Below are 13,979 nucleotides of genomic sequence, written 5' to 3'. Positions count from 1 at the left end.
TGATTGGCCAAAAGAAAGACACACTGTGATTGGCTGAGAGGTAGAAGCTGTCTGGTTAGCCGAAAAAAAGAAGCACTGTGATTGGCTTAAGGGTAGAAGGTCTCTGATTGGTCAAAAGAAAGAACCAGTTTGAATGGTCGAAAGAAAGAACCTCTCTGATTGGCTGAAAGAAAGATCCTCTCTAATTGGTCAATGTGCTGAAGAAGACTTGAAACTACTGACTAAGACCATAGACTCATTAGGAAAATGTTTACTGAAGTAACAAATCTAGTGAGTAGGGTCATTTTCTCATAGACTTCCATTAATTCAGACGTCTTTTTGCAACCAGCAGAATTAATGACGTATAGTCTATCTGATCTGCTGTGAAATCATCGAACATTTGTAATCGACTGCTAATGTCTGGGCGCACATAAGCAGTGGCCGACTTCCTACATGCTCCACTCAGGTCCTCTTTAGAGACCTATTTAACATGACATCCTCCGCGCACAGCCTCACAGAAATTCAGCGGCAGATAGATGAAGTCGGGCGGTTTCTGGCCATCAGTCTGAGCATCGCCAACGCGCACACGGTGGAGTTTTACACCCACGACGTGTGGAGCCGGTTCGTGGCCGTGCCACCTCAGGAGGTCCTGTCCACCATCAGCTCCGGGCCTGACCAGCAGAGGGAGCCAGAGCACAAAGCACACGGTAAAATACAGCCCAGTGGGTACCACTTTGTAATGAGGCATCTTTTCAGAAACTGTAGTAAGTAGAGCAGTGATGCCTGGAAAGGTGGGTATACTCTTAATTTACGCCCCAGTTTTTTTTTTAAAGCGGAACATCCAGCAAATAATAAACGCCCTGTGTTAGAAACAGTGATATGTAAGACTGCTCTGGATACTTAGTTCATTCAAAAATGGACCAGTTTTACTTGGTCTTCAGGCAGTCAGGAGTATTATGGAATTAACAGTCACCACAGAAGAGGTGCAGATTTTGCAGTCAGTACTGTTCAAGCCTGTTTTACTGGTGTATTTACACACATAACTAATATGTTAATGTATTAACTGATAATGTTTTGAGACCAAAGTCGTATCAAAACACATTGGGATCTGAGTAGTAGTGGATAGAAAACACCACTGAAAGTTGGCCACCCATCTTTTTTTTCATGTCTAGGCTTCTCTGACTCCTATGTAATTTTCCATGTAGCCGCTGAATTTTTTAAATGTAATTTATCAATGCCAAAAGCACCGCAAACAGAGTTAAGTAAATATCTGTGGGTATTTTTGTAATTTTTGTCTCCTGTGCTACATTTGTGGGTAAAAGGTTTAAGTATGTACCATACAAAAAAAAAGGTCAATACAAAGTTCAGACAAAAAGGAGCTGTATTTACACGAATTGCACGCAATTTTGTGCATCTTTGCCATTATGTCTGTGTTTCTCCTTAAGCAGAACAATCCAGGACCACGTTCGGCTTTTGCAATGATACTCGTCGGCTGGTTGACACCCATGAGCTGCTGCACGCGGCCAAGGCCCACTCTCTCCCCGGCCTTGGAGTCTGTATGAGCAGGGATGAGCTACTGCAGGCCGTCAGAGAGAAGAGGGACGAGATAGGTAGGGAAGAATGGACGGTCTGCACACATTGTTTCATGCTGGGAGCAGGAAACCAGCCAAGGATTATCCAGGAATGTCGAGCTGAAATCACGACCATAACTCAGATGCTCTTTTGGAACTGATGCATATGAAAATGCCTTTTTTGATCTGTCTGACCCAGGTGCTGCACTGGAGCCAGATGAGTTTATGAACTCTAAGAAGTCTCATGAGGTCCAGTCCATGTCTGAGGTGGTGGCCTGTCTGGCCCAGCGCTGTGGAGTCAAACAGGTAACATTTAATACCTTAAAGTCTCTGTGTAGGAGTCACTTAATAGAACTATAAACTGAATGTTTTATCTTTGTTACCCGATCTTAGGCCTGATATTTTAACCTTTCTCTCCCACCCAGGTGATAGATGTAGGCTCGGGGAAGGGCTACCTGAGCTCCTTCCTGTCTCTGCAGTACGGCCTCCAGGTCTACGGCATCGACTCCTCCAGCACCAACACCCATGGAGCCCAGGAGAGGAACAGGAAGCTAAAGAAGTTCTCCAGGGTGTACCAGAATCACATCAAGGCAGTGACAGCACAGGGAGTGGCCGCACATTCACCTCAGGAGGAGCTGGTAGAAATAAAGCCTGGAATGAACGGAGACGGTGATGTTTTATATGGTGATGGGGCAGGAAGCGTGTCACAGGAGGAGGTGTTAATCGCATTATCAGATGTCAGCGCTGCGGTGGGAAGGCATTCGGAGCCAAACCCAGAAACGGAGGAGCTCTTCCTTAGTGCCATGTCGGTGGATGTGATACAGACTCCATCCCCCAGAGTTCCCCCCAGCCAACTGAGTGCTGAGGAGAGGGAGAGGAGGAGGAGGGAGAACCTGGAGAGGAAAGCGCAGAACAGAACCGACAGCGCCAGCACCATGTTTTCACCCCTCACATCTTACATTACTGCGGAAACGGAGCTCCGAGAGCTCATCGACGAGCTGGAGGTGAGCAAAAATCCAAAGTCTGACACGCTGAAAATACATTTAGAGGCGTCTGGAGGTTAGACGAACAGTATAGTAGCAAAGCACGATTCCCACAGCAGCTCCTGAAATCACAAGTCTGTCACTGCAGCTGGAGTTTGCATTACCGGAGCAAGTGTGGGAAGTTCTTGCAGTGCCAAATCTGCAGCGCGTCATCATCAATAAATTTTACAATCGATCTCCACCCCTCCCCCCTCTCCTCTCCCGTCCTCCCCTCTCTTTGCACGCTCTCTCCGAATTCCAGGATGCAGTCTTGGTCGGCCTACACACGTGTGGCGATTTGGCTCCCAGCACCCTGAGGATGTTCGTGGCCAAACCGGAGCTGGCTGCAGTCTGCAGCGTGGGCTGCTGCTACCACCTGCTGTCTGAAGAGTTTGACCCTGCCGGACAGGGTAACCACAGACTCACACACACACACACACACACTGACAGTGACAGAGATCACACCCGGCGACAGATCAGCGTGATCGTTGTCCGTCTCCGTGTGTGTTGTAAAGCTGTGACGGTACAGTTTTCCCACACGCACACTCCACCCAGTTCTTTGAGAACATGTGGTTTCTGTTGTGCGCTGTGCTCGCACTCACACATCCCATAATCCCACCTCAGACACCTGCAGCGTTCACTTCTTCACACTGATCCAGTCTGAAATGAAATATCATCTTCCCACATAAAGCCACATAAACACTTACATTCATATTTTACAGTAAACAAGTCAAATGTTCCGCTAAGAGTCTGGAGGCTCAGCCAAGTTGCCCTTCTGGAGATTGAGTTGAACTCCAAAACCTGCTGTTGGAGCCATTAGAGTAGATTTATGGATTTAGGATGGCTGTTTAAGGCCGCTGAAAATGAGATATTTTTTTGACCTTTTAATTTAAGCAGGGAATCAATTGGAAGCGACTGATTGTGCACACTAGTGTGTAGTATTTAATCTCGGGTTAATAGGACTTTGCTGTTACTTAGTTAGCCTTGGCTGCCACACTGAGGACATTGCATGTCGCCCTCTACGCCCGCCTCACCACGGAGGTTAATTGAGGTGCCAAAATGCTGGATAATAGACAGACACCATCCTTGTTTCATCCTCCTTCACCGCTCAGTTTATGAGGTATGAAATCGTCTACATGTGTCCTCATGCTGTGGCCGCAGCCTCTGCGTATCTCTGGGGAAAAAGCCCTCGCTACAGTCGACGCAGCGTCTCGTCATCTCTTGTTAACAGCGTGACCTTTGACCCCCAAGTCGCTGTCGTAGCGTCAGCCAAGAGCGGAAAATGATATCACGACAGCTGATTGAAAACACCCCTTTCCTTTTGCTTGCGTCTTGAGCTCCAGCTTGATCGCTTAAAGAAGTGAACAAAGGCACACACATATACACACACACACACAAACACACACTTTCTCTCCCCTGTTGGCCTTACAGTGCAGTCTGGGATACAGGCCAGCTCCTGCGGTGGCCTAACTCACCCTAAAAAGGAGCTAAAAAGCTGAAAAGCTTCATTATAGAGGGCAGTTTTACATTTATGTGATCTGCTGTTTGGGAGTGAAGCAATTCCTTAAATGCACCATCCATGAGCCCAGTCTCATCTGTTTACTCACAACAAGATGAGATCTTCAGCCAGCACAAAATTTTGCAAATATTTAGCTCATTAGGACGTGAGAAATATTTGTCCTTCTGAGTGGTAGTGCACGTACGGGGCCACTTCAGATGTGAACCCTGTGGCCAGCGTGAGGCAAGCCTCTATAAACAGCTCTGTGTAGGTGCTGTAATCTCCCCATCAGACGGAGGAAAGGCTCGTCCACTACCGTAGCCTCAGAGGGCCTCAGAGGGCCTCAGAGGGCCTCAGAGGGCCCGCCTCGGCCAGCTGTGTGCCGGGCAGGAGGGAAGCTAACCTGACTGCTAACATATTAGCGTGTCCAGAGCAGTTTGTGAGAGAGGCCGCAGCTGTACATGTTATTACTGCTTCCTTTGACTGTGTCCCCCCGGACTCACTGCGCCTTGGCCTCAGTCACTGACCCCTTTAGAGATGACATGAAAAGGATGGCAGGCTGTCAAGTAGTCACACTCAGTGCCCTCCCACTGGAATGTGTGTGTGTGTGTGTGTGTGTGTGTGTGTGTGTGTGTGTGCGCATGTTAAACTCTGCTATGTTCAGAAATGTGTGGTGCTTATTGCTCCTCTCACAGCAGAGGTCAACAATTCTGACTTTTTAATGAGAACAAGAAGTTCTATCTTATCTTTTTTTTTATTCATAGACTTGCATTGAAGTAATAGTTGAACAGTTTTGGGAAACATTTTTATTCACTGTCTTTAGTTTTAAATGTGCTTGTGGGTGTGTTTTTTTTTCTTTTACTCTTTTGTGCTAAGCCATGCTAACAATGTGCTCAGTTTCACAGACAGATATGAGAGCAGTATCGACCTTCTCATCTAACTCTGGGCAAGAAAACAAATAAGTGTTTTCCCCAAAAGGTCAAACAACTGGATTGAATTTAGCCTGTTTTTTTTTTTTAATCAAACTTAAAATGTTTCCTACTTCTGCTATCTTGAAGTTCCCTGGCAAATATTTAAAATTCATACCCACTGATTGCAGTTAGTTGAAAATCAGCTCCCCAATCCCCATCAGTTTACCCCCATTATCCCTGTGTGTTTCCTCTTAGAGTGTGTGCACGGTGCGTGTGGTTTCCCTCTGAGCCAGCACCTCCGCGACCAGTCCTGGTTCTGCGGCAGAAACGCCAGGATGTCTGCGTGTTTGGTGAGTTTGGACGACACCACGAAGAATGTGCAAAGCAGCCTCTTTCCTGCATAAACATGTGATCTCCAGACCGGGATGCCTATTGTCAGGGACGGCTCGGTCTGACAGAAAACAGGCTTTGTATTTACTGTGGGTTATAAACAGGGCATGTGCACCAAGTATTTTTAATGAGATTTTAAATAGAGTGTCAGAGCGGTTTTTACCTTTGCAACTAGAGTTACAACTCAGTTTATTTCCCCCCCAAGAAATACTGACCTCTTTTCCAATTCTCTACAACAACAGGCACTCGAGAGAGTTTCAGCTGGCCAAGGGGTAAGTAAGGCGTGCATAATCATAGTCAGCATCTTAAATGAATAGTCATCATTGCACAAGAATGGGAGCTTACGCTTTTCTCTGAACTGTCAGTACTTCAAACCCATTAAAGCAGATCTATCAGATGTTTTCTAACCACATATGTGGGTGTTCACAAGCACTCAAGTCTGTAGTATCTTCATCATAGATCTACATGCATTCAAACAATCAGCTCATTAATTCCGCTATTGTTTTAAGTCTGTGCTTGACCAGGGTGTATTTATTTGAAATGTAGATCTCGGTGCTCTGGGCCAAAGCTGATACACAATACCACCAGCCATTAATATGGAATGTTTATAAATATTAATGCAATCACTGTAAGATTGATTACTTGTTGGAAGTGGGGTTTGAATCCGAGATTGCTCGCGAGTTTTGCATCAAAGTGTCGGAAACCTTCATCATCTGTTCGCAGGCTACACGTGCCGGATGAGTCACTAGGAAATAACAAACTTTTTTTTACTTGAGATAAAGTGATTTGCATCACGTTGAATCAAGCCGTCTTTGACCTTTTGTTCAGATTCAGATGGAGTCTCTGTTCTACCGGGCGGTGCTCCACGTTGTTCTGAGGGATCACTACAGCTCCTTTAAAAGGTAACACACAGCAGTTTACATCTGGCATCACTTTAACATGAGGAATCACAGCAAGCGTGGCGCACCTTAAATGTTTTCTAGATTTATTTTTTTGTGTGTTTCATAACATCCACATACAGTAACACATTTCAGTAGCCGTCTATAGAATAAAAAGGTTTTTGGGCGAGAGGCGGGTCCACCCTGGACTGGTTGCTATTCAATCTCAGGGCCGACACATAGAGACAAACAACCATTCACACTCGCACTCATATCTACAGGCAATTTAGAGTCACCAGTTAACCTAACCTGCATGTCTTTGGACTGTGGGAGGAAGCCAGAAAAAACCCACACACATACATGAATAAACAACATTAGCATTGTTGCACCCTTAATGGACTTGTTGTTCGTTATTTATAGAAATGAACCTTTTCTGCTCACATAGTACCGTGATAGACATGAGAGAAAGGCAGACACGGCTGCAGTTTGGCCTCAGTTCAGTTTATCATGCTTTACTTTCCAAACATGAGTAACTGCTGGGTCTCAAAAGCCAAAACCTGCTGGTTTACACCCCTAACATCAAAAAGTTAATTTAAGTTCATTTGCTGTTATTTTGCGTTCTTAATGACTTCGAATTTTCAGGCATTTCGGTCCAGCTCTTTGACGACCATTCCTCTCCTCTCCCTAAATTAACTGAATTACAGGAGTCGATACAGTGGATTTTAACGAGATGAAATAACGTTAAATGTGCTCAGTGCAAACACGATCAAAGATTGTTAAAAGACACCCAGCGTCACCTGCTCCCCGCTGCTCTGTGACCTTCAGTTTAATGACTAACGTCAGATCAGGATCGAATATCCATTACTTTTCTCAAAGCAGCAGCTATTCATCACTGTTTAGTCCTTTTAGAAGTGTTTAAGTGTTTGGTTCTGGTTGCTAAGGAGTAATAGTAAAAAAAAAAAAGAACAAATGTTGTTTATTTCACTGAGCAGAAATGAGATGTTCAGGGACTCACAACTGACGCGTGCACTTTTTTTACGTGTGTCATGCTCTGCAGTGAAAAGCGAGTTGGGAACGTCTACGCCAAGGCTAAATCATTCGTGGAGTACGTTCGTCGAGCTCTACGCAGACTGGAACTGGATGAATCGAAGGTCAGGAGCAGATCATTACAACACCTTCCAGAAGCACAGCGCGGAAAATACACAGCACCGTGAAGCTCATCATTTGGCACGATTAGAGGGGAAAATATTTTCTCATTGGCGTTTATTTAAAAGATGGTCCAAGTCATGTCAGGTTTGTAAACTCCTCAGGTGTTTGCTGTCTCGGTTTAGCGTGTTGCCAGACACCAGGATGTCGAGGAGTTTTATCATCTGGTTGCCCTGCGTATCCTTGGGAATAAGGATGACATATTTCTGTCTGTCTTATGTCAATCAAAACTCCAAAAAAGAAATAACCCTCTTTTTCTTTTGCTTCACCTGCTTCAACTTCTCCACGTTCTGCTTCCATCTCTCACTTTTATATCGCCCTGCCGTCATTCAAGGCCCTTATATTCTGACTCGTGCATGACACCGTACTCTCTTTCTCCCCAGCTTTCTGACAGTGATATCCAGCGCTACCATGACACATACAGGCCAAGAATAGACGAGATGATTGCTTTTAATATGGTGAGTTCGTACATTTTAACAGGTCCTCCAGTATCTTTACATTAAATGCAAATCCTTTACTTCACACAACAGCCGCAACAACCTGTTTAAGCTCAACTTTGTGTAAAACATTTTCATTCCTGTAAAATTAGATGTATAATTCCAATAAATTGCGGATCATTAAGTGAGATCATTGCAGTCAGCAGGGAAGTACTACAGCAGTGATTGTACAGAATGGGAAGAGAACCAGCCTCTGGTTTCAGCTGAGGCCACTAATTGTGGTGTCAACCAACATACCAATTTTCTTTCATGACATAAAGCAGTGAAATGGGTTTTTTTGGGATCGCCCACCAGCTACTGGGAAGACACGAGTCATGGTGGGATTTAGCAGCTTCAGTGCGGGGAGTAGTCTAAAGGGAGCAAGAAAAATGCCATTTTGTGCGAAATAGATAGAAAAGTCCCTGTGATTAATGTGAATTTAAAGTAATCTTAAATAGATCTTTCATGTTGTTGTGTTTCTGTAGTTGAAGGTGACCCTGGCTCCATGTATTGAAGGTCTGATTCTCCTCGATCGCCTCTGCTACTTGAAAGAACAGGTAAATTCCTTCCTGTCTGGATACTCTCATCAGTCATTTGTTGCAAAAGTCATATGAATTCATGCCTTATTTTTATTTTAGGCAAACTTGTTTAATCAGGGCCAAATGTAATTATTATTTCTTTCATCACTCTTAATCTTATTAAAATGCACATTATAAGCTCCCAGAGCCCATGGTGATGTCTTCAGAACGGTCTGGCTTCGTCCAACCAACAGTTCAAAACCCAAAGACGCTCTGTTTTCTATCACAGAAGGCAACGAAAACCAGCAAATGATCACATTACATGAACTGAAACCAGTTGAATTTGTGCTTAAAACATGACATAAAAGATTAATTGGCGATCAAAATTGATTCATTTTCTGTCATGTAGTTAATTTCACTCAAATTACCGAGCCATTAGTGGATACAAATCAATGATATGTTTCATTTCCGAGGTTTTATAAATGAAATTGTGAAACTGTGAAAACAAATCAAAATGTAGTAAACGGGAAAATAAAAGAAAATACAGAAAAATGACACACAAAAACTGTACTAACATTGAGAGCAGTGCAGCCATAATTCATAGCGATTTCACCCAGCAGCCATGTGACACACAGGGCTCACTTACTCTCCTTTTTCAGCTGGATTCATCTCCATAATTTGCTCGTACAGCCCGTTGATTGGGATTTGAAGTTTCCTTCCCGGCTGATGAAAGCAAAGAAGCAGAAATCTCAGTGGAAATCTGAAAACCTCTTTTTGGACAATAACATAGGTGTTGGCTAAATTAAAGCCAGCCTGCAATTTAACGTCTTGTTCTTCTGCAGCCAAACACAACATGCTAATCTTTAGTCTGAGTCATTGTGATGAGATATGTACAAGCGGAAAGCTTTGAAGTCATGATTCCATGTGTCAGATGGTCTTCATTAATAGGGCCGTGCAATCAAACTACAGTATACAACGTCAAGAGCGCTGGTCAGGTTTGAGAGATCTCCCTCGAGGAGGAGCATTGGAGGAAAAAGAGGAGGTGATGAATGTGTGTGAATATGATCCGTGTGGTGATAAGTGTGCCGAAACATGTTAGGATATAAAAGCACACACACAGATCAGGTTGTTCTGAGCAAGAGTGGTGATTATCATCCACGGTCGTTCTGTAGATTTGTACGTTTCCATTGAGTCCCAGTGCAGTGATGCACTTATTGAGCAATGTATACAAACACTGTGTCTCTGTGTGGAGGTGGTGTCTGCTGAAAGGTCAGAGTAGCAGTAGTAGTGTGTGGGAATCAACATTTTTAGCAACCAAGTCAAGGGATTTTATTCCTCAAAATGTGAAGGAAAGTAGTTTTGTGTAAAACGGTTTTAGGGATGGGATGATGGTCGGTCTACCACTTTGGATTCAGTCGTTTTATTGTCACGTGTAGAGATAAAAACAAGTTTCACCACACAATGAAATTCTTGCTTTGCCCTTTGCTTTCAATGCTGCTTCAGGATAATAAAAAAAAAAGTAGATAGATAAATGAAAAGGATAATAAAGGAAAGGATAAATAAACAGTAGCTATACTGTTTAGTAATTTCACAGTGGGTTGCGGTGAAATGTTATTCATGGTTCCCAGAGGATGAATTTTAGATCCTTTAACTTTCCATATAGTGCCGTCATCAGGTCAAAATTTTCATTTTGTTCCAATATTTTGATTCATGACCAAATGCCTGCAAAACCCATCAGCCTCAGCTCTACTTAAGTGCTAGTTAACAAACATTAAGATGCTAACGCTCGACACCTGCTCAAAATCAGTACGTTTGCATTGAAATAGTGAAGATTTAAGCATGCCGACATAATAATGGGAGGCTTTCCTTTTCTCCCCATTACAAAGCCGCCAGTGTGGCAGAAGACTTGGTCTTGTTTCTATTCCAAAATGAACTACATCTAAACAGTTAGCATCAAGGAAGACAAACTTGTTTTACACATGAACAGGAGTTCACCTGACACAATATTTGTACAGATGTTTCCTCTCGGGGGATTCAATAGAGAGATCTTTAATAGCGAGAACATCATACAGCCGAGGACGCCAGGGGTCACGAAGCCAAACTGGGAGGAGAATCAGCATTTTTATGTGTATCCATGTGTTTTTTATTCAGTTCCTTTGTGTCTTATTGTATTTTTGGGTGTGTTTCTCTGTGTCCTCCAGAAGGATTTATCATTCTCTGCACTGGTGCAACTCTTTGATCCCCTGCTGTCACCAAGATGTTACGCTGTCGTTGGACTGAAGAGTTATGAAGGCAGGATTTCATGCTGATGAACTTATACATGTGCCCGTGATTATAATACGCTGGTTGAAGGGTCATGATTATACATGATCATTATCAGCAATCAAACTTCAGGAGCGATTGTGTTACGTTTGTATTCCCTCGTGCTTGTTTTGATTATATGTATGATTTAATCTGAGTTTTGTCATTTATTTATGCTGTCTCTGCAGTAACATCTTGTTTTGTTTTATGTGCTTTACTGCTTTTAATGAAAAATAAATCTTCAATATTTTTAGCATGTAGTCCTTGATCTTGTGCTCCTCTTGAAAACGCACGCTCGAGACACCTGGAAAGACCGTCAGGCCAGTTTGATTGAATTGTATCCGTCTCAGCCTTTTGTCTTTGAGAAAACACTTGTTTTTTAAGGACCGTTCAGGGAGCCAGGGGCATTGTGGGATTTAGGGAGGTTTGTTGACAGGTCTGGAAACCCCATTTCTAGGCTCCCAAACCAGAGGAAGCAGGGGAAAAGATTGGCGTGGGGAAAAGGTGCCCTTGACCCCGTTTTAATCTTTACTTCAGTTTCGCTGTCCCAGGTCATTCAATAAATCACATTCTTCTTACATGTTTGATAACAAACGCTTTAAGCTTGACTGCTCACATGAATTATTGCAGTGGGAGATACACTAAAGCTGAGAGCAAACAAGGCTTAAGGTGGGAAATGGAGTATTTAGGAGAAAACACCAAATTATGTTATTATTAAGTGGGATTGTTATTTACAAATGAAAACATATTTGAAATACTATAAGCTAAATTTCTTATAATTAACTTAAAGACACTTTGGCACTGAGATAAGTTCACTTATCTAAGTGAACTGTAACTGTAACTAAAGCATTTCACACCACTAAGAGATGCAACCTCTAGAGGTCAGTGATTCCCAACCAGGAGTACTCCTGCTGTTACCTGGATGAATGTGAAAAGAACAACAAATGTAGGATTTTACATAAAGAAAATGACCAAATTATGATTTGATTGAAGAGAATATATTAACATACTGGCTCAGCACATGCTCAAACACCGCTTGTTATGACCAAGAGTAGCGTTTCATGAAAAGTAGTAACTGGAGCAATTGAGCCAAATAGATGGATAGTTGAACAAGATTAGATTTAAGTGATGGATAAATGGCTTAAGTAACTAAAAGTAATGGATAAATGGCTGAAATAACTAAAAGTGATGGACACATGCTTGAAATAGTTAGCTAAAAGTGATGCATAAATGATTGCCAATGAGTTGTATAATTCAAGGGGTTCATCTGACTGGGTGTACTGGGAACTACTAGCCTTGATGATATTGTGCTCTGTGTGTCTCACAGTACCCACCACTGAGCCGGCAACTGTGCATGTGAAGAGTGTTGATTAAAACTCTGTAGGAACATCCAATTCACGCAATTGTGGAGACAACCTTCAACAAAATTAGCCTGGAACAAAGGGAATGTGAGACACTTTCCCACTGTGCAGTTCTGGTAGAAAACACTTCCTGCTATCACATCTTCCACTGCCTCATTTATTTGTCACTGCAGCTGCAGCGGGCTGCACATCTGTAGGCCATCCATAGGTGTGTCGACGTCGCCATGGTGAAACCGTGTCCCAGAGCTTTATTTTTATCTTGGTAAAGACAAATGGCGAGGCTCTGTGTTGCGTCTGGACCGTGTTTGGATCCAGCGCCCTGTTTCGGGCTGACAGCCTGCTCTAGTGGCCAAACCAGACTGACACGAATGCAAGCAATTCAAGATGTGAGCGCGGCTTGTTTGGGGATATAAATGTTGCTGGGTTTTGTTGTGGCTGAGTGAGTCACGTCCTGTTGACCTGTCCCGTCCTTGATGCTCGCACGCAGGTTTTGCGCACATATATGTATATATATAAACACACCCTGGCACAGTCTCTTTCATGTGCCCACATAGAAGACTAGAAAAATGACACGTAAAAAGGCCTGCTTCCAGTACGCACAAACAAACATGCAAATGTGTAGGAAAAAAAATCAGTGAGGAAAAGGATTACAGGATGTGATGAAGGCTGGGAGATAGGAATAGTCTGCATGGGGAATCATGCACAGCAATTCCACCTCAGATGACTTTTCATTGCAAAGTAGGAATGAGAGGAAGCGGTGGGGAAGTGAGGGGAGTGCGTCAAACACTTCGGCCCTTTGCCTTTCTGTTTCTCACGGTGGTGTTGAGATATGAATCAAGTTCCTGCTGCCCTCCTTGATCTGAAAAATCCTCTCAGGGTTCCTCCAGTGTCATGAACAGGAAGGAACCTACATGTGCAGTTTGTGGACTTCATCCAGTAATGCCATCATCATTAGCTCTCAGGCAGCGAATGCTGTGTTTTGGGCTTGTCCTTTCTTGTGAATGGAGAAACTGACTCTTAATTCACGAACTGTAGAGAATCAAAGGGTGAAATTTGGAAGGGAAGTGGCAGGTTTTTATCAAGCATCAACACAGCTTGAAAATGAGGAAAAGGAGAAAGAGAAAAACGGAGGCGAGCTGAAGTGGTCATTTGTTACATGCCGGGAAGCATAGCAATGGTGAAAAGGCCATTTAAAGGTCTGTTACAGTCTGTTACCTTTACTACTAGATCAAGTCTTCAATCTGATCATCATGTTATCCTGTTTTAACTGTCCTAAGCACAAACTGGGATTTTATTTTTTAGCCTAGGCAGACAGCCAATAAGAGAGAAGGGTGCCAGGAAGTGGCCCTGGCTGCCATCATCATGCCCCTCCAGTGACAAACAGAATACATCTCTCTGCCAGATGCCCTGCTTGTGAGGAAGAGAGGATTTGGCTGGATGTTGAGTTGGGCACGCACGGCTTGTTTTAGATCAAAATCTCTGTTATCGCCTCAGTTCACAGCAGATTGATTCTCCGAAGAGCCACGTTGACAAAAATGCTTTTCACACCTGTCAGAGACGTATCTGTGGATGTGTAAACAGGCACGCCAAGCCATGTAAATGTTTGAACCTGAGCCTCAATCAATATTCCCTTAAAAAAAAGCTTGACAGAAAATGGAGGATGCAGCTGTTTTCAATGTGAAACATAGTCACCACATATGTCCACTAGCAAAGCTTGTCCCCCTGATTCATATTTTCCATTATTCTTGCCCACTCTTTGACAATATTATCCAGATTAATATCAAATTAGATCAATGTGAAACATCTGCCAAGTCATAGAAAACACTAGAAACATTGTGACAGTACGTGCTGCCTGTAGAAAGTAGTGC

General features: G+C 43.3%; 1 protein-coding gene across 1 annotated transcript; it reads left to right on the top strand.

The window, feature by feature from the left end:
• Positions 1–427: 427 nt before the first annotated feature.
• mettl25 (methyltransferase like 25) lies at positions 428–10,995 on the top strand. The gene is made up of 12 exons (XM_070853829.1): positions 428–686; positions 1,428–1,589; positions 1,750–1,856; positions 1,976–2,554; positions 2,835–2,982; positions 5,237–5,331; positions 5,614–5,643; positions 6,200–6,273; positions 7,307–7,400; positions 7,839–7,913; positions 8,417–8,488; positions 10,651–10,995. Exons 1-12 carry the CDS (start codon positions 470–472, stop codon positions 10,756–10,758), a joined length of 1,761 nt encoding a protein of 586 aa, XP_070709930.1. The 5' UTR covers positions 428–469; the 3' UTR covers positions 10,759–10,995.
• Positions 10,996–13,979: the final 2,984 nt, after the last annotated feature.

The sequence above is a fragment of the Pempheris klunzingeri genome, chromosome 22 (assembly GCF_042242105.1).
Source record: "Pempheris klunzingeri isolate RE-2024b chromosome 22, fPemKlu1.hap1, whole genome shotgun sequence".
Lineage (NCBI taxonomy): Eukaryota > Metazoa > Chordata > Actinopteri > Acropomatiformes > Pempheridae > Pempheris > Pempheris klunzingeri.
The sequence above is the reverse complement of the archived record's forward strand: the minus strand, read 5'-3'. Positions and strand labels throughout refer to the sequence as shown.